At 42.7% G+C, this 21,246-nt stretch overlaps 1 protein-coding gene across 3 annotated transcripts; it reads left to right on the top strand.

Annotated features, from left to right (window-relative positions):
• Positions 1-23: 23 nt before the first annotated feature.
• INCENP (inner centromere protein) lies at positions 24-20,818 on the top strand. Of its 3 annotated transcripts, none has more exons than XM_083484458.1 (18): positions 24-909; positions 3,444-3,588; positions 5,169-5,276; positions 5,924-6,642; positions 7,833-7,869; positions 10,070-10,097; positions 10,650-10,740; positions 13,641-13,692; positions 14,157-14,271; positions 14,355-14,492; positions 16,402-16,511; positions 16,598-16,718; positions 17,054-17,176; positions 17,851-18,023; positions 18,510-18,624; positions 18,832-18,930; positions 19,902-20,052; positions 20,506-20,818. In XM_083484458.1, the coding sequence occupies exons 2-18, from the start codon at positions 3,452-3,454 to the stop codon at positions 20,706-20,708; spliced, it is 2,520 nt and encodes an 839-aa protein (XP_083340584.1). In that variant the 5' UTR covers positions 24-909; positions 3,444-3,451; the 3' UTR covers positions 20,709-20,818. The 3 variants fall into 3 exon arrangements, with proteins under 3 accessions (XP_083340584.1, XP_083340582.1, XP_083340583.1); XM_083484456.1 differs by having other exon boundaries at positions 41-149; XM_083484457.1 differs by lacking the exon at positions 24-909 and adding an exon at positions 2,840-2,861.
• The last annotated feature ends 428 nt before the right edge of the window (positions 20,819-21,246 follow it).

Genomic DNA, 21,246 nt, shown 5'->3' with positions numbered 1-21,246 from the left:
CGCCTATTGGCTGCAGCCTTTGTAAGTTAAATCTTAAAGAGGACGTTGCATCCCCACCCCTTTGAACATCAGCCGGACCGAGATGAACAGGGAGACGGGCTCTTTCCTCGTCTGTCAAGCCCCGAACTCTGAATGCATTTTTAAAAATAGTACAGACTGACCATTCCTTTGTTCGATGACGGGACCATTTGCTTAATTTTGAATTTTGATGCGGAGGCGGGGGAGGAATGAGGGCACAGCTATTATTGGAGACAAAGGAGAAGTCTGGGACTTTATGGGAGCTGGGACTGGGCAGCTGGACCAGCAAAGAAAGGAGGTCGGGCTCTTGTAAGCTCACATTTGTGTCCACGCGCGATGGAAAGGAAACGAGAACGTTGTCCTACCAATGCAAACGTAAATATGTCGGGGCTGTTAAAGCCCTTTTAAAGTGCAGCGGTGAAGGCTTTCTTCCCAGACCTGCCCCATTTTTTGTTATTTTCTGCTGAAAATCCTCCAAAAGCCAACAACCTGAGGTTGCAGCGAGCACGAACGGCTACCTCCGGTTTACCCGCGCTGATGTTTAAAACCCCCTAAGTTTGAACGCGCCATTCACCTCCGCCCGCCCTCTCCCTCCCTCCCTGCAGCACTAAGCGGAAACTCAAAGCCAGGCAGTGAGCCGACGGAAAGAGTTCCGAGCCCTTCCCCTCCTGTCTCGCCCAGTCGCGTCTGAGCCAATAGCAGGCACCGCTCTGAAAAACCGCGCTTCCCATTGGAGCGCGGCGGCGGTGACGCTCTTTGAAAATAGGAGCGGGCGGCGTGCCTGACGTACCGAACCCTGGGCGGTTTTTCTCGTTTGGCGTGAGGGGCTCTCCGGCTCGTGCGGCGGCCGGACAAACGGGACTTGCGGCGGAGCGACGGGGCCCAGCCCAAGTGAGTTTACAAGCCGTGGAGGGGGGGAAGCGGGCGCGAGGGGAGGCTTTCGGAGGTCGGTCTCCTGGGGACACCGGCCGTTGCTCGGCCGGCTGCGGCAGAGAGCCGGAGAGAGGGTGTAGGTGGCGTCTCGGCGGGCGTGGCGGGTGTCTGGAGCGGAGGGGCGCCTGAGGAGCCTTACAGAGCTTTGCGCGGGGTGTGTGTGTTCAAATGCGGCCCTCCAGGCATATCTACCCGGCCCTCCAGGCGTCATCCATTCTGCCCCTCTCACTAACTCTCGTCCATGGCCGTTATGCCTAACACCAGTGTGCTACTGACCAGGGCTTGTGTTTCGGAATGGACAGGAGCTTACAAAACCTATTCTTTTTGCATGGCTCGAATGCAAATTGGTGCGCGAAGAGGCCGTAGCTGCTGCTGGTGCTCCGCCTCCTTTTTCCTCTGCTCGCTGCAGGATGCTCTCCTTGGGCTTCAGAAGTTTTCCTCCCCCCCCCCCCCCGCGCAACCTCTTTATAGGACGTGGTGTTTCCCCAGAGGGGGCTGCAAAGGCAGAAGCATCAAGTGGTTATCTGCTTTGAGATTTTCTAAAAATATATAAAGCAGTATAGAAATACAATAATAATAATAATAATAATAATAATAATAATAATAATAAATAATAATATGTCTACTCAGAAGTAAGCTCCACCCTGTGCTCATGGGTAAGCGGGTCTTTTATAGGGCTGCAGCCTGGGAACTACTCCGAGGGGATGCCAGGCTGCTTGGCGACTCCTTCGGGAGCTGGTGGGTTGAGGGTCAGACCAAGCTGCGGGGAGGTATTGTAAGCATACACAAGTTCAGGGGTATTTACTCTCCATCAGCTCATTCTCAGTAACAAGAGTGTCTCTTAGTTTCCATATTCGGCTGCCAGGTTTGAATTTAGCAGGGCAAGCCCGAACAGGAGGAATGGGAGGAGAAAAATGGAGATATCAAAAAGGCAGAGTGAATTTGAAGTTAGAAAAAGTCGCTTCCGTATAAACCATTATTAAGTCTCCCTTTCCTGGGGAAATTGGAATCATCCATAGAAATAGAGAAAGCAAAGATTTTAAGTTGTGTGCTCCAAGCAAAAGGTAGCAGCAAAGACAGGTGTCAATGCTGCTTGTTACTCTGCTGTGAAATGTGAAATAGCTTGTTTTTGCATTAAAAAAAAACCAATTAAGTTTGTCAGTGCAAATTCAAGGTGAAGTAGTTTGTCATCCCATATTGCAGTTTGGAAGAGTCTGTGGCTGCTGCTGAGAGAGAGGGAATTGAATTTTAAAAGCCCTGTAGTATACTTCATTCTGAATACTCAGTTGGTTGCCAGGCTGAGGTAAGGTAGTTTTGCAACAATTCTGTAGCATTTTCCTATGGCTTGCTGAAGATTAACATACTTTCTGTTAAGAAAACGTCTCTCAAGTCATTTCTAGCACTCAGCTTCATGCCAAGGCTTGCATTCCTTTGATTTGCATACAGAGTGATTGTGCTTATCAAAAACTGTTCTTTAAAAAAGTTTGCATACTAAATAAGATTCCGACTAGGAAGAATGGGGACTCCTGTCTTTTCTGACTGACTCCCTTTTTATTGGGAGGTACCTGTTCCCCAGTTCAATATGGTAGCACCCGAATTTCTCCTTTGATTACTATTAACTGCTCCCATTTCAACTGTGGAATAGATTTTATCTATTTAAAATATAAATTTGTGGGTATGTGTGTGATTTTTTGAATCGGAAAAATCGGGAAAGCGGAAATGGTAGGAAGGAGGTGGGTGGAGGAGAAGCATGCAAAATGGCCATAGGGAGGGGAAGAAAAACTAGCGTTGAAGGAGGTGTAAAAGCGTAGTGCAAAAAATAGGTTGAGTGCTTGCTTAATATCCACCTGGATATTAACATCAGGAGAAGCATTATTTATGAAAAAGACATTTGCACAAACCAATGCTAGGTAAAAACTGAGATTGTTACTGCATGTATCTTGTATGTAAGTTTACAACTTTGCACTACAATTGTGTGTGTCCTTATTCGGAAGTAGTTCTGTGTTCAGTGAGGGCCTTAATACTCAAGCAAGTGGATTTAGACAGTGTTAGAAACTCAAAAATATATACTAGGCACCAAATGGTTCTTTAAACCAAGGTTACAGGCACCAAAATGGAATGTCCAACTACTATTTTGGGTAAGACAGCTCTAAAGTCTTTCAAAGGATTGGCTGGCTGTGATTATCAGTGAAACATCTGGCTAGTTCAGATGACAAACTTGAGCTAGGTTCAGAACTTTGAGAACTTACAGAAGTTTTTGCAAGAGATGTGTAGTGAAAGCCACAGACCCTGCTGCCTTTTGCTCACTTCTGTTTTTAAGATGTAGAGTGGCCTTGAGGTACAGGAGGCGGGCAGAAGGTTGAAAAACCATTTGAGTTTTGCAACATGATGCTGTTTTACATTGTTGCAATATACTTCCTACCATTTGTGGGGAGATCAATGGATTTTTGTTTTTTTGTGCCTTGAGCAAGAAGTCTCTTTCATTTTTGCAGGCCAAGCCATGTGGAAGATGGGGAACCCAGTGATGCCGGAAGAACGTGCAAGGAAGAAACTTGCTGAATTTCTACAAAATATTGACAACAATGACTGTGTGTGGATGGATGAGATTATTGAAGAGGCTAAAAAGATGTTTACGAGGTATGAGCAAGAGATCTAGAAATGGTGCCCCAAAGCATGAGTTTTTTGTTCTATGAATCCATTGAAATCACAACAGCCCATAAGCTGTGTATATACCATAGGTTAAGACTAGGTTTGTCACCCATGCTAGATTAATTTTAAATCAAGGCAACGGTAAATATGAAAGGAAAAGATATTTACTTTATTTATTTATTTTACAGCCCACCCATCTGGGTGTCTTACAGTATATCTAAAAACATAATAAAACATCACATATTAAAAACTTCCCAATACAGTGCTGCCTTCAGATGTCTTCTAAAGGTTGTGTAGTTTTTTTATCTTTACAACTGAAGGGAGGGCATTTCACAGGGACGGTGCCACTACCGAGCAGGCCCTCTGCCTGTTTCCCTGTAACTTCGCTTCTCACAGTGAAGGAACCAGCAGCAGACCCTCGGAGGAGGACTTTGGTGTCTGGGCTGAGCAATGGGGGTAGAAATGTTTCAGGTATACTGAACCACCCTGAGACTCTTGGGTATAGGGCGGTATATAAATTCAAATTATTATTATTATTATTATTATTATTATTATTATTATTATTTTATTATTAATACTGGGACAAGGCCATTTAGGGCTTTAAAGGTCAGCACCAACACTTTGAATTGTGCTTGGAAACGTACTGGGAACCAGTGAAGATCCTTTAGGACCAGTGTTATATGGTCCCAGCAGCCACTCCCAGTCACCATTCTAGCTGCCACATTCTGGATTGGTTGTAGTTTCCAAGTCACCTTCAAAGGTAGCCCCACGTAGAGCATATTGCAGTAGTCCAAGCGGGAGATAACCAGAGCCTACACTACTCTGGCAAGTCAGTCTCTAGAGAATGCTTCTGGTTGGACGTTACAAACTTTTTTCAAAAAGATTTGATGAAGTGAAGCACCGTGAGGGCCGAGCAAAGTTGTTGACCTTTTTTAGGATTGAAGTTGTTGAGCTTTTGGGGGGATTTTACCCCAAAGCGAGATTACATGCTTGGAAGCTAAAGCTACAATTGTAGGGCATATAATTCTCATATGCTATATTATTAGAGAGTATGTTACAGTATTAATGTGTTTTCTCATGTGGGAGTATACAACAAAGTGATTACTCCATTAGATGTAGTACAGTACAGAATTTTATTGTATCAGGCTACCATCTTATTCAGTGTCATTAGTCTCTGGGTTTCAGGAAGTTTGATGCTGTGCCAGGGTCGGAAACCAGACTGGCTTTGGTAAAAGAATCCCAAGTTGCAAACAATATCCTGAACTTCAATGTTTTTTCCTAGTCTTTACCAAAATGAGAACTTGAAAGATGAACTTTGAATGAAAGTGGGATATCTGCAATTTTAACCTGTCATCAAGCCATTGCTTCTGAGGGAAATGTTGACATTCTCGGTCTCCAATAGCTTGACCTCTGTAGGAATCAATACCTTGATTGTTCCAATCCTACAGCATGAATTGTGTGAATTGGTCTGAAATAAGAAATTGCCATTCAGTGAGTAGTTGGCAATATTCCTAGGTAAAGGCACTTGGCAGACCAGAATTTAAACTGCTGCTCTTATCTCAAAATAGTGGCTCCAGTGATGAACCTGAGCTGATGCCAAAAACACCATCACAGAAGAGTCATAGGAAAAAGAAGCGTTTTTCTTCTGTTAAGAATGATCACTTTGCTACAAAGAGGTAGGGAATGTATTTGTGGGCTAAGTAGCAGGGAATAATCTGGAAGATAATGTTTAAAATTCCTAGTTTTTACTTCAGGAAAATGTCTAGATTGGGTTGCAATGTTGACGGTATTTGATTAGCTAAATATGTTTTGAAGATTTTAAAATGTTTCCTTTTGTGCTTTTGTAATGAGGGATGGATTGTAAATGTTTTTTAAAATTAAAAATAATTACCGCCAGGAGATCTCCACACACTACCTCACAAAGCACATCACAACAAGGATAGGACTTTCCTAATTCCATCTACCAGGTGTCCCAGGACTGCAAATCTGAAAGGAATCCCTCTCTCTGTCCCTGTCCATCAGCCAGTCTCTTAGTCTGTTGTCTGTTGTAAGCAACATAGTTACCCTGAATCAAAAGACAAGGTATAGATTTTTAAAGTAAATATTGATTCACAGTAATTTCATCAGCCCAAGGTTTGAATGATATATAAGTGGTAAATTGTTGATGTAACATTTCTCACTCAGTTTGTCTAGGATTTTTCAGTTCAGCTACGCTATTGTCCCTTGCAACACCAAATTGGTTTTATAACTCCATTTCTACCAGCTTTGGCACGCAGTCAGCTTAGTCCCCATTGCTTTCCTTACAATGTGTTTCTTTTATCAGGTTGTCAAGAAGAGAGAGTACTCGGTTATTTTCCAAACGGATTACCCGAAGTCGGAAAAACTTGGAAATTAATGTAGAGAATGCCTCCCCTTGTCATCGTATTACTAGATCTCGGGCTGCCTCATCTGCCAGCGTCTCAGATGCTTCTCTTAAGAAACTATCTTTCAATTTAGCCAAAGATCGGTTACCACTAGTAGTAATCAGTGCTAATGAGAGGCGTAGTGCAGAACTGCAGGCAAAAAAAGTGCTACCGCAGACAGATACAGCTGATTTGACTCTTAAATTATCTGAGGAGGGGTCTCCTATAAAGAGATCACCTTTGACCAAAACTTGCCTTGTGGCGAAAGAAACTCCTGAAGCCGAAATAAAAGAGGGACGGGGAATATGCAAGATGAAAATAGCAGAAGTACCCGGTGCCGCTGAAAACAAAGAACCCAGCACTCAGAACCAAGAACCAAGTGCCCAGAACCAAGAGGACAGCTGGGCTTCTGAATCAGAGGCTGCTCAGAAGTTAAACCAGAGCTCACAAGCACCCACTACTTCAAAAGCAAACCGTCGCTCAGTCCGCCTAAGCAGGACCTCCAAGTCCTCCAGAGCCTCTATGGCTGAGAGATACTCACTCAGTACTAAAAGGGAAAGAATGATCCGGAGATCTAGTCGGAAGTCTTTGTCAAAGCGGAAAACATCCCAGCGGTCATTATCTGCTAGGCATGAAAGTTGTAAGTTTCAATAATGTGAGATAAGAGTACAAAAAAAAGTGTTGCTGTTTTTACCTTGTAGCAGGCTAGCTTGATATGAACTGCAAAATGCTTCCAATATTTAAGATTTATTTATTTATTTATTTATTTATTTATTTATTTATTTATTTATTTATTTTGGTTAGGCTTCTTTCCACCCTCTTGATAACTTCCTTTGTAGTTTCCAATAACTCAAGGCAAAAGTAAGGTTTAAAATTAAAGGTGATGTATTGGAATAATTTTACTCTATACTCAGTGAGACTTTGCCTTGAAACACCTGCTTCCTATTTTTTAAATCTATCCTAAGTCATGTGGTGCAGGCCTTAAGTACATCTAGGGGGAACCTACTGCTATCATTTAGGTTTGGGGGCACTTAGCAATAGTTGGTTCTGGGGATAGGTGGATGCTGCCAAAATGTCCCATACTTGCTGCCCATCAGTTGCCAGCTGAGAAGGTAGGTCTTCTGCCAGTTTTGAGCGATGCATCAACTTTGTATCTCAGAGGAAAGTGATCCAGAGACATGAAGCTGCTGTGGAACAGTCACTGTCAGGTGCTTACATAAATGTGTTCATAGCCAGAGGCTCCAATGAGAAGAGGCATGGTCATAAAATGTTTGGGATGCCTGCCAGTGATGTGTGTAGATTTGTGTTCATTTGTAACCTGCTTTCGAATTGGCATGTGTAGTGAATAATGGACAGTAAACATTTTAAATAAAAGAAAAACAGTGGCCACCAGGAGATCTGTATACACTGCCTCACAAAGCACATCACAACATCCTACTCTCATCCTCCAGCTACAAAAGGAGCAGCTGCATCCAGCTTATTGCTTGCTGACAATTTTGTGATGTAGGGAATCTAATGCAATTCTGTATATGCTACAGAAAGTAGTCCTAGAGTATAAATTAACCATTGTTAGGTGTCTGTCTTAGAATGTGTTTCAGACTCCTTACCAGGCGGAGTTAGCAAAAACTTTTCCAGTCACAGCAAATTATTTTTCCAGTACTGAAGATTTTAAAATTTGAGCACTTGTCCCTTAGCCCATGGTAGACCCCAGTGGTGCTTAAGGAGGTCCAGAATGATGTTACATATTGTGAGGTGCAGTGTAAGAGCCAGGATGCTTCTGCGAATGTTTGACTTTGTTGGAGATGTAACCTCATGTCTCTTCTCATTCAGGTCATGTTGCTGTGGCTGAAGAAATTACTGAATCTGGGTGAGTTGGAATTAGAATCTTAGATTATTATTTTTTAAAGTGATAATTTAGGAGACGTGGCTAACTGAGGAGCTAAATGGTAGCTTAACTACCACAAGAAGATAAACAGATCAAGTGGGCTTTAAAAAGTGATTTAAAATACACCAATTTACAGCTCCAATAAGGTAATGCTCCGGGGACTACAAAGTCCAAAAAGCAAAATGCTAAAACTTGATTTAAGGGAGGAAACATCTGTTCTGAGGACTTGGACAAGGCCTCAGACTCTGAAATGGCACATCAACAAAAAGGCAGGAGCTCAGCTTTCTAAATGTGGGATGATAGAGAGTCATATGCTTACATAACCTAAATCCAGCAAGAGCTAGCTTCAGACTGGGCAACTACTCTAGCCCCCTTTGAAAGATGGTTTGACACACTATCAGGAACCATAAAGAAATTTCCAAAACAGCTAATGAAGCTGTGAATACAGCCCTTGAAAACCAGTCTGAAATTCAATTGCTCCAAATGACAACTGATTATGTAGCACTTAGGCTAGAAGAACAGGTGGAAAAACCTTAACCTTCATTATTTACCTGAAAAAGAGGGAGGGGGAGGTATGGATGCATTTATAATCAACAGGACCATGAATCTCACTGTCTCCAGTGGATTTAGAGTGGGCTCATAGACTCCTGAGCAGTTGAAACTCCAAGAGACAGTTTGAGCGCTACAGGCTCAAGGATGGTCTTCAAAGTCATTGGGAATATCTGGAATATAAAATATAATGATTCCACGAATAAAATCTGATTAATTAGCTCTGCCATGCTCAGAAGAGTCTTTCATGTACAGTATATGTAACTGCTCTGAAAGCAGCAGGCATATCATAAGCTTATTGTTCCTCACAAAGGAAGAGCGTGGATTGTAAGCACATACAGCAGGTTGATATGCTTAAAATGCTTCAGCTCCAACTTCCAGAAAACACTAAACACTGCCCAAATGAGAATGAAACATACCCTGGTTCACCAAAGGGGGAAGAACAAACAATACATTGCATGCACTATAGTTTTCAATGGCCACTCAAGTCTTTTTGCTACAGCCATGATTCTGACAGTCCTGTGGCAGGAAGGGAGGACTTGGAGATATTGTAACAGCCTCCTTTTGCTCCCACCTAAGCCTAGATTGCATGGAGCAGCTCTCCACTGCCTCCATGACTACCGGCTGGTTGAAGCCTGTATTCTTGGCAAATTATGTTTACAGAGTTCACTGTTTTATTTATAGATCTGGTCAAAGTCTAGGTACTTATTCTGACAGTACAAGTCTTGCTATTCTCGACCCTATTAACAGCCCCTCATGGTAGTTCTGTCTTTTCCTTTCTTTTCTCCCCCCCCCCCCCCACTATATGCTGAACTTCCCTCCACATTATGGTAGAAACTTATAGATTGGTGAAAGCGTGATCGCTTAATATAAAGGGTTCAGGTGCTGCTGTTAAAAGAGCAGAGGTAGACTCTATCTTGCAAAAGGAAGGAATGGACATTATGCTTTAAGAAACTCAGAAGCTGGGTAAAGATTCCACAAAAGTGGACTTCTACAGACCAATAGCACTTATAAATGTGGATGCTAAGCTTTTCGCTGCCATTATAGTGAAGTGCTTGAATGTTTTTATAACCTACATCTCCCCTGACCGGACATGCTTCATGCCATTTTGAAGCATTGCAGGATCGGTAAGAAGGGTTCTTCATATAATTTATGAATTGCAATCTAAAGAAATGCCAGTATTGTTACTTTCCCTGGATGCCTTTAAGGCCTTCATTAGAACATACCCATCTCTCTTAACTGTTCCTCATAAGGCTTGGTTTCCAGACCATTTATCATCTTGGCCACTCCTCTGCACAGGTTTCAAGTTGCCAGTGACACCACATACACAATGTATTTTTTGTGGAAATTGTATTAAATAACTAGGCTTGTACCCAGACAGAAAAGAAAGGAAATGGTGAATCTATTTTTGAAAGCATGGCAGCAGTGAGGGGTTGTATGGGCTTTCTGTAGTCTAGTATGAGCTGAGGCTAGAGTTCAGCTGATAGGTTGATAACTTCATTTCGTTACTTCAGTGCATTTAAGGATACAATGAAATGATAAGACCAGTTAAAACTCATACTGCAAGATAGGAGCATGAAAGGAATTTGCAAAGTTTTTACTATTAAAAATATGCATACCTTTTCTCTCTTAGACTGATGATAGAGCCACCATCTCAGAAGGTAAGTTCTAAAGAAGACTAAAAGAAGCTTAAGGCCACAATCCATTTACCCAGCAGTAAGCCCCACTCAACTCTATGTGACTCATTTTTGGGTAGAACTGTGTGATTAGCAACCATCCAGACTCAAGCAGGGGGAAGTGTAATGTGCATGGAAGAGTTGGATGGCATTCCATGGTGCATCTTCAGGGTACATCTGTCCTGCCTCCAGACCTGCTCAACACTGACATGCTGGATGAGATGTTTTGACAGAAACTGCATGTTCAGAGTTAAACACACACAGACTTAATCTGCAGTCAATCCTTTGAAGTTCATGATTGCATCATTTGAGCCTGTGCATGTTGGATTCCACATTAGTGAACCTGAGTGCTGTCCTAGAATGCCTTCTTTCCTATGGCTCTCACTGAAGTGCCAACATCATTTTTAGAGATACTCGAAGGGGCTTAGTCTGCCTAACATTATTTGTGATAAATCGTTAAAGGGCCCACTTAGTTGTCTAGTGATTACACATCTATGGGAAGGGCTTGTACTGAGAAGGAATTTGCCTTTGCTGCAGGTCGATGAGAACCCTCGCATGTCCCTTCGTTCTCACAAAGCCAGTATGCAAGCAGTTATCAAACCTGTGGAACAAGATGGAGATGACAAAGGTCAGTATACTCCTTGGCTAAGTAGCAGTAGAAGGTAAACGCTGAGTTGGATAGAATGTATTTTGAGGAAAGGCAAGTTTACAAGCCTATTATTTGCAAGATGCTCAGTTGCTCAAAGCAAAGCAAAAATAATGACTTGACTGGCCAATGTGGTATAGTAGATGGTGTATTAGTGTTTGACTGAGAAGTCCAGGTTCAAATCCTAGTTTGGCCATGAAGTTAATGAGGTGAGCTTCAGCCAGTTTTCTCTTGAACTAATCTACATTGAAAAATTGTTGTGAGGAAGCACTGTATGCTGCCATGAGGTCTTGGAAAGGAAGGGTCCTATAAAAATTCATAGCAAACTTGGCTATGTCACATAGACAGGCATTCAGCTGGATCTTTCCTCCACTTACGTTTGAGTTGTCCCCCAGCTTGTTTCCTTGCCCTAAGCTCTGGAGTATACTAAGGAGCCAAACGAGCTCCATGAAGTGGCGCTCAGGGGTGATCATGTTAACAGCCTGAGCCATTCAGATTTCCGGAGGTCAGCCAGAGCTTTGACAGGAGCACACGTCATATCAGCCAGAAAATCCCTCGGAGCAGCCTGGAAACCTACTGGATCCATCAGCTTCCAAGGCCAAACCATCCTCATAAATCTCTTTTTTTATATATATATAATATTTTTTATTGCTTTTTTTCCAAGGTCAAAATACATCGTCAATAACACAACAAAAGCGGTTTTACAAAAAGAAAGAAAAGATTGTATACAAGAAAATTCACTTTTCCGGATCTTTTTTCATAATCAACTGGACTTCCCCAAATCTTCCATCCCTGCTTTCTTTACAATAAAAATAAACAGCAAATTGAAACCTTTAAACCATCCTCATAAATCTCAACCGGAAGTGATCTGACCATGACAAGGGACTAATGTCAATATGCCCAACTTTCAGATCAACCTCTTCCTGCCCAACTGAAAAAGGGTTTTGCGTATGTTGGAAGATGCCTGCCTGCTAGGCAGGTGCCAGGTCCCAAGAGACTCACAGAATGTATTCCTGCATATTTGCTGAATAAGGATGAAATCTCATCATGTATTGGCAATATGCTTAGTCTAAAGTAGGTTTCACCTCTTGCTGTTCAGTATAAACTTGGAAAGCACTGGCTAGTCCTATTGTGTTGTATGAGTTTCAGTTGGTAAAGCTTGAGGATGTGGACAAGGTGCTTGGATTGGTCAGGGTGACCATTAGGGCTCTTACCCTTGCCCCTCTTGGCTGGTTAAAAACTAGTAGGGAGGGGAAAGCTGGCTGGGTCAGGGAGGTGATTAATGCCCCCTTGCGAGAGGGGGCTAGTCCCTGCCTACTTGAAGGAGGCAGTGATGAAACCACTCCTTAACAAATCCTCCCTGGATTTGGAAAATCTAAGTAACTACCAACCAGTTGTTTGTGTCTCTTTCCTGGATCAGATCCAGGCGCTTATGCAGGAAACTTATTTTCTATATCTATTGGGGGTTTAGGCCCAATTTTGGCACAGAAACTGCTTTGGTTGCCCTGTGTGAGGACCACTGTCAGGCGAAAAGTTGTCCCTGTTAATTTTCTTTGACTTCTCAGTGGCTTTCAATGCTATCAACCATGGTATCATTTTGGTGCAGCTGCCCAAGCTACGGGTGGGTGGCACCACTTTGCAGAGGTTTTGGTCCTACTTGGATGGTTGTTCCCAGAGGGCGTTGCTTTGGGAGTGTTCTTCAGTTCCATGGAGCCTTCAATGTGGGGGAGCCTTCTCAAGGTTTGGTTTTATCCCCTGTGCTGTTCAACATCTACATGAAACCACTGAGTGGAGTTATCCAGAGGGTTGGAGTACATTGTCAGCAATATCCTGGTGACACACAGCTCTACTTCTCCTTTACATCTGCAGGAGAGGTAGTGGATGTGCTGGACTGTTGTCTTGCCTTAGTAATGGACTAGATTAGAGGCAACAAACTGAAACCCAATCCAAATAAGACTGAGACACTGCTAGTGGGCAGTTCCCTAGATCAGATGACTAGGAAGTTGCCTGCTCTTGATGGGGTTACACTTCCTTTGAAGGAGTGGGTATGGCTCTTGAGGGTGCTTCTGGATCCATTGCTATCTCTTGAGACTCAGTTGGCCTTAGTGATGCGGAGTGCCTTCCATAAGCTTCTGCTGGTGGCCCAGCTGTGCCCCTATCAGGACAGGGACAGCCTAACTACTGTTGTCTATGCTCTGGTAAACCTCTAGATTAGATTATTGCAATGCTGGACTGCCTCTGAAGATGGTTCGGAAACTTCAGCTAATGCGGAATTCAGCGGCATTGGCTGCCATTTAGTTTCTGGGCCCCATTCAAAGTGCTGGTTTTGACCTATAAAGCCTTCAGCAGCTCAGAACAGCAATACCTCAAGGACCGCCTGTCTCCATATGAACCTACCTAGACCCTCATCCTCTGAGGCCCTTCTTTGTGTGCCTCCATAAGAGGTCCAGAAGGTTACAACATGAGAATGGTCCTTTTCTACAGAACTGTACTCCCCATTTGTGCAATGTTCTCCCCAAGGAGGTACAGCTGGCACCTTCATTATACACCTTTAGGTGCCAGGCGAAAAATGTTTCTCCTTAACCTGGCCTTTGGCTGACTACCACCCAATTCCCTTTTAAATGTTTTGTGTAGGGGGGGTATTGGCTTGTTTCTGTTCTTATTTTTATTATGTATTTTGCCTTTTTTATATTGTAACTTTATGGTGTGAACTGCCCTGAGATCTATGGTATAGGTCTAATAATCATAATAATAATTAATAATAACTCTGCCCTGACAACTATAAGTATTCATCCCTTTGTTGACTAAACAACTTTGGCTTCAGGCCTTTGCTACATGAAACACTTCCACCATCACTAATTGCTCTCTTTCTCTGTATGCAGGGGGAAGTTCTGAAAAGACTGATGAGGTGCAAAAGCAGCCCCAGAGTGCTAGGTATGTTTTCTTCGGACAAAACCTCCATGGAGCAAAACAAGATGATGATTAAGTGCTTAATTGTTCTGTTTGGTTGACACCTGTATGCAGTTTGAAGGTGCTAGGATCTAAACAGTGGAAGAATGGAAGGAGAGAGGAAGTGAAGGGAAAATACAAGATGGGTATTCTTACAGTTTTTTTCTCCTGTGCGGAGAGAGAGGATTTTCAGAGAAGACTGCAAGCATGATGAGAATAGGAGAGCAGGTCCATTGGCTGGTTGATGGGTAGCTCCTATGTGAGAGGATAGTTAATTAAAATACTTAACTGAGCAGCTATATTTCTTCTGGCCTCAAAGGATCCTAAGCAACAGAGAATGGAGTGAGAGTCCTGTACTTCCCCTGGTAATTCTGAGACAAGGAGGTGGTTGACGTCTCTGCTGGTGCATCCTATGAAATGAGCCCTGTATTAATATTTAATATTTACAGGAGGAAGCCAAGCTATAAAAGAGCAGTTTATGAGGAAGATGAAGGACAGCACTCAGAGGAGGACTTCTCCCCTGCAAGGAAAAGGGCTGTATCTCCGCAGTGCCCTGCCAGCAAAGTAAGTCGAAAATTCCATCTTTGGGAGCGAACTAGGTCCCATCATTTGCCTTCCAAGGCCTGATCACTTCCTGTATTTTTCAGGTTGTCCGTCCTTTCAAGACATTCTTGCATACAGTGCATAAGAACCGAGTGCTCATGATGACCCCTGGCTCTTTGAGTCGAAGTGCAACCATGAAATCATTCATCAAACAAAACACTCCTATCCAAGCCACTCCCCAGGTAGAGTGAAGTCCTGTTTTGTTTTGTTTTTGTTTTTAAATCCATGTATACCACCTTGAGTTCCTAGGATGAAAGGATGGATGTAAATGTAAGAAATAAATTGCACAAAAACTTCACATGGGCTTAAGGGAAGGAGGAGCTGTAAGAGTAAGAGGGCTTAAGAGACTGAAAGGACTGACATTGGATTGGATGAGAGCAACATTTCTCCTTTGCGTTGAGCTAGCCAGCTTATGTCTTTGACCTCAGGTTGTGAATTACTCCATCCCCACTCCATAGCTTAGCTTTTCAGTGATCTTTTAGCATAAGTTTATTGCATGCCATTTGGTTAAATCCATTACTTCTTCTTGGGTTAAACAGGGCTTGACTGGTGAAGCATGGCAGATTGCTGTCATTTGGTGAAGAGAGTTGAATAGGGCAAATCCTATATCAACTAGTGGTCTAGTTCTTTTGTATTGTTGGCAATGAAATACTGATAATTTGGGTGCTAACTTCCAAAGGCATTAATTATGTCTCAATCTTCTCTTCGTACAGCGGGGGTTTGTTGTAAGTAACAACATTTGGTCTCACAGTAGCTGTATTTGTATATCATTAACATGGTGTGTTATCTAATGGCATTCTTAACCTGCATAGTGACTTAACATTGCTTCCTCTTTTTAAGGTGGAATTCTAGCATTTTATTTAGTGCTTATTAGGGCAATCTTACTAAAAAGTAGAGAATGGGTAAGCATTGTGCTATTTTGTTCCCTGTAGTAAGAAAGCCACAACCATTTCAAAACACAATAATCAATAACTGCCATTTCTTCTCTTGAATGTCAACATTTTTTCTGTTTAATTATTTTAAGTTTAGAATAAAGTGCAAAAAAGAAACTAGATGCATTCTTAAGGTCTTGGTTCAGTTTGCATTGGTGGATTTGGCCTTGGCTCTGGTGGTCCAGAGCTTTTTCACTTCCATTATGCACACTTACATGGTATGATCATTGAATTCAGGAAGACTTCCTTCTAAACAGGGATGCTTATTTTCCTCCTTCCTTACGTTTGTTAGAAAGTAACTACATAGCTTAATTTGGGCAGATTAAAAAGCTAAGGTTACCTATCAGCTTCGTTTTTTCATCTAAGGCAGTAGATAAAACCTTTTTTTTATTTTTACCATGAGCTAGCCCAATCATATTGGCTGCTGCATTTTTATACTCCTTACAAGTTCTTTTCATGCATGGATATTGACAGAAGTACCCAAAATGAAAGATTTTTTGCAGGTGTGTTGCTTCTGTCAATATTGTGTGATGGTGATAGTGGAAATAGCATCTGCTTCTATGTAACTGAAGGCAAAGGAGCCCTGTCTTGTGCTGGATCTACCTGTCAAATCACTTGATGGCTTGTCTGAGCTCTGGGCATTTCTAGACTGCATGTGTATCAGGAAGTGTAGGGTGCAATACTTCAAGAAGGTAGACAGAAATTACCAGCGTGTTGTTGCTATGTGATTCTTCCTACCCAATCCACCATAAGGTGCATCAAAGCCTTTCTGAAATAAGTAAAAGATGCATGCTCTAGGTTTAACAATGCATTCAAGTACTATAGAGAGTGTTGTCTAATCACTAACTGTTTGCTGTGATTTAGCTGGGGGGGGGGGAGGGAAGGAATGTAGAACAGGCATTGTGAGGGATTGAGCAGTTCTTGCCTATCTTGCTCTTGGGGGAAATTGGTGGCTAAATTTGTGCTCTCTTTTTGTAGCTACTACACTTTCACTACAAAGGATGTTTTCACTGTTAGGAACATTTGCCACAGTGGAGAGAATAGTTCCTTCCAGTTCTGTTGCCTGTCTTCTACCGGGGGTGGGTTTCCATATTACAGTAACTGTTAACAGACACATCATTCTATTCATGTGTGCTAATGAACTTCCTTCCCTACCTAGCAAAAGGAAAGAGAACGGTTAGAGTCCCAAAGAAAGAGGGAGGAAGCAGAACAACTAAGGAGGCAGAAACTGGAGGAGGGGAAAAAGCAGCGGCTGGAGGAGATAAAGCGGTATGCATACATAGACATCCTTCCAGTTCCTCCTTTCCTAGTTTTGCCTTGGAGCTTTTTCTAACTGAACTCCTGTGTGCCATCAGGAAGCGCGAAGATCGCCTTCGCAAGGTGTTGCAGGCTCGGGAACGGGTAGAGCAGATGGAAGAAGAGAAGAGAAGGCGGCTTGAGCAAAAGCTTGCTCAGCATGAGGAGAAAAATGAGAAGGTGAACATGAATATGGCCAGAGAGCATTTTGGAAACATGTGTTCTTCAGAGTTTAATTATCTATTTGGAAATCCTAACCACTCTCATCAGGGGAATATGCCCCATTGTATTCAGTAGGACTTAGTTTCTGAGTAGACCTGGTTAGGATTGTGCTGATAGTCTTATCAACCCAACAAGTCCCTCCCTCCGTGTGTTTGTCTTGTTAAAACAGTGAAGGGTTTAGAGTGTTTGGTATGTTATAAAGGACATATCTCTTACATTACTGTGTTAGGCTTATCTTGTTTTTAAAAGAAACATGACCCGTATAATGGCAAGATATACACAACCTATTGTAGGTGCGTGAGGAAAAACTGGCAGAGGACAAAGTTAAGAAGAAGGTAGCTGCCAAGAAGTTGGAAGAACTTGAAGCCCGGCGGAAACAAGAAGAAGATGCCCGTAAAAAAAGAGCTCTGCAGCTGGTAAGGGCAGGGGTGTGGGGGTGGCTGGCCATGTAGGACAGTAGGCACACCCCTGTTAAGGCTAAATTCAAAGCCATGTAGCTGCAGGACTTGAAGAGGCTACGCTTTCAAGTATTTCTATGTCTTTCATGGTCACCGAATCTGTAGTGATTTTTAAGGTAATTGCTACTTTAGCATAGTATATAGCTCCAGTTAAGGATCTTTTTAAAAAATAATAATGTCTGCCTCTTCATCAAGCTTCAGAGGTTGACAACTTGAAGGGGAAACTTTACTAGAAATCTAAGTCTAATTTATAAGTTTGTCTTGCCTGTAGTATTCACTGTTGCTATTCACCTATGAAACATAGGTGAATAGCAACTGAATACTTCAGGGTAGTTGTCCCAGGTGGAGTTGAGGATTTGATTCATGCCATGCAGATGTTTATGCATAATCTATATGACTTCATTACAGCTCTTTAGGTCATTATACTAAGACGAGTTGGCAAAAGTTTTTTGTTTTATAAGGAGGGCTCTGCTGGGTCAGATCAAAGGCCTGTCTAATCCAGTATCCTTTCGTCCCAGTGGCCAGCCAGATAGGTGGGGTATAAATAATAAATTTATTTTTTAAAAATTATTATTAGTCCCAAAGCAGGGCATGAGTGCAATAGCACTAGGCTGCTGCGTTTATCTTTTCAGGAGGAAGAGCGAAGGCACAAGGAGCAAATGCAGAAAAAAAGGGAAGAAGAGGAACAAGAAAAGGCTAGAAAGATCGCAGAGCAGCATCAGTTGGAACTAGAAAGGGAGAAAAAGCTGTGTGCTGAGAGAGAACTAGAGAAGAGGCGAGAACAGGAGAGGCTCCAAGCACAGCGGTAAGAACAGAATGACTGAGCAACCCACTTGAGAAGGCTTCCAGTCACTCAGCACAGCCAGTCCATATAGGGCAGAGGGAAGACCTGCTCCTCCTGGTCTGCCGCTGGTGCCCTGCCCCCTTCAAAGGCTAATACTGGCCAGTTTAAATTTTAAAAAATGAAAGACGGTCCCATCATCCCCCGCGGCCAGTCATAGCTGAAGCCAGCAGCTAGCACCAAAGGGAGGATGGGGCTGCTCTCCCACCCCCAGGGAGCTGGGCCAGGCTGCAACAGTCGCCCACCCCAGGAAAGGGTAGGTGTTCTTTTCACCAATCTAAAAAATATGGCTGTGGATGAAGCTGTGAGGGGGGAATGATGTGAGCCCCAAGGTGTATGCCACAGGCTGTTGGGAGTGCTGCTCAAGCTAATGCTGGGTGTACAGGTCATGCTTAAGGTCATGATCCCCTTCTTTCTTTGGATGGTAATGAAGTGTCTTTTGTCTGCAAGGGAGCATGAACAGAAAGAGAAGGAGAAGGCTGCTCGGCTGCATAAAGAGGTTTTAGCAGCAGCCAAAGAGAAGGAGCGACTCAGAAAAGAGTTAGAGGAAAAGGAGAGGAAATTGGTAAGTGGCTCTCATGTTTCTATCACATGAATATATTCCTTATACTAAAAGGTATGTTTTCAGCTCCCCAAATCTGGATCCGGTTGCTTTAGGGGAAATTTAAATTGGCAGACCCTGTATGCTTCTTCCTGGAGTGCACTGTGTCATCAAGTGTAGGGTGGGAGCAGTGACCTATCAACAGCACTGTGTGGCCTTTTTGTGTTTTAGCAGGAACAGCGGCAACAAGAAGAGAAGCGAGAGAAAGCTGCTTCTGAAGCTGAGGCCAAGGCTTCCAGCAAACAACTGAATACAACAGTGGTTATCGAGGTGAGCTACAAACCACAGATCAGGCGTTGAAAGGAGTAATGATGGCCCTATTGACTTTCTCTATGAGAGAGCATGTACTGCAATGCACAGGCTTGCCCACAGAAGCACATTACCTTCAGTGTGCCTTGAGGCCACTTAATAAAGGCTTTGAACATAAAGTCCCACACATGTTGTTCTGACCCAATTATTTCCAAGTCTGCCTTCTGCAACCTGGAGCACTAGATTGACTGCAGCTGCCATGGTAGGAGTTGTAGTCGAAACACCTGGAGGGCACAAGATTGGGGAAGGCTGCTCTTAAGTGAACAGCTACATTAAATGGAGCAATATATCTTAAACCCTGAAAAGGGCAGCATGCCAAAATCATATACTTTTAAATAAACGGTTAACGCTAACTGGAATTTGGAATTTTTGCTTTGGACCGTCAGCTTCTTGCTGGTTGACAGCTGGTTATCTCAACGGAGAAAGCTGTACTGTATAAAAGAAGGGGCCTTTAAAAAATAATGATGTGGCCATTGTCAGAAAAGTTGTGCTTCTTTAACTTTGAAAAGAGATTTGTTGCTGTTCGAGAGAGAGAGATCAGAGGGCCTAGGGCATGATTGGTTGCAGTTGATTGGTTGCAGTGTGTTTTGATTGAGGGGGGCATGCTGCTGGGTGAAGTTAGCCATATTGACTCGTAGTTTGTCAGGTGGTGGTGATTCATCATGCTCTTCTGATAGAATAAGTTCTTTCCTAAAAGGCTGTATTGAGATTATAGAGCAGAGCAACAACACTAAGTTGGTAAAGCATGAGACTCTTAATCTCAAGGTTGTGGGTTCAAGCTCCATGTTGAGCAAAAGATTCCTGCATTGCAGGGGTTTGGACTAGATGACCCTTGTGGGTCCTTCCAACTCTACAATTCCGTGATTGTAACTTTGCCAGCAAAATCTGGTTCGATACCCAGTGACTTAGCTCTCCCCTCATCTTCTTTCCAGAACTCTACCAACTGTAATTCCTACCCGATGACACCACAAGGCCCTAAACAGCCCAAGATTGATGTGAATAATTATGGAATGGATTTGAACAGTGATGATTCAACAGATGATGAGAGTCAACCCCGCAAGCCCATACCTGCTTGGGCTACTGGTTTGTTTGAATCCTTTATAGTTGATCTTTCCTTATATTGCTGTATGGAATGGGCTGCTTCAAGGTGTGATGGTGAAGGTGCGAAGACCACTAGCTTTTCCTCCATGAATTTGTCTATCTGCTGCTATTAGTCATGATAGCTGAATGGAACTTGTGTGTTCAGAAGCAGCATGCCCCTGAATACTAGGTTTAAAGGAGGAAGAGGCATTTACCTGGCCACTGGATGCTGGGATAGACGAACCTTTAGTCTGACCAAGCTTGCAATGCTGTCTACTTAATGTTTATGCTCAAGTACTTGAGTGTTTATTAACATTGGCCTGATCCAGCAGGCTCTTAGGTTCATTGGTTGCAATCTACTATCTTTGAGTCGAGTTCTTCATGAGCATTATTAATGACACATAAAACTTGGTTAATTGGCTTCAACTGACTGTACGCTGTTCTTCTTTCCCTTAGGAAATCTACTAAGCCAGGCAATCATACATCAGTATTACAAACCACTTGACACCACTGCCCTCTTTGGAGTTGTGAAGAGCCCTAAACTAGAAGAAATATTCAAGAAGAGCAAGCCGCGTTACTTCAAACGCACCAGTTCTGCAGTGTGGAACTCTCCACCATTCCCAGGTGGCAGAAATGTACCATATGCTTTAAAGATATGATGTTTTCTAGATCTCATGGATGTGTGGTGTTTTTGTTCAAGAAGTGTATTTCTGTTTTAAATGTTGAGTCCTTTTTTTCTTGTTTATATTAATAAATGATGCACTTCCAAGGCAGTTTTTGTCTCTGTGATGGGAAGACGAGAGTACAGATTGCCAGCTGAAATTGGCAAGGATGAGTGAAAATCATTTGGCCTATATTTAACTTACTGAACTGCTAGGAAGAGTCTACGTGGTATAGTAGTTAATATGTCATGCTGAGAGTGAGGAATTATAGGTTCAGATCTCTGAATGCCAGTTTATAATTTAAAGGAAACTCCTAAGTCTAATGGCCCAAGCTAGATAGAATCAAGCTGCTGATACCATGATAGATGAGGCTCTGAGGCATTTCCCAAAGGACATTATTATCTACATAAGTTCCACTTGACAATTTTTGACAGTCATTATTGCATTCTGTGCAAGGCCTTGTTACTATTTTTAAAGAACCTGAAAAAGTAAAAAATTGAAAAGGTGGAATGAAGAACAGGTTATCTTATCAGAA

This window comes from Podarcis liolepis, assembly GCF_965112155.1.
Source record: "Podarcis liolepis genome assembly, chromosome: 1".
Taxonomy (NCBI): Eukaryota; Metazoa; Chordata; class Lepidosauria; order Squamata; family Lacertidae; genus Podarcis; species Podarcis liolepis.
This window is presented reverse-complemented; position numbering and strand designations above follow the sequence as displayed.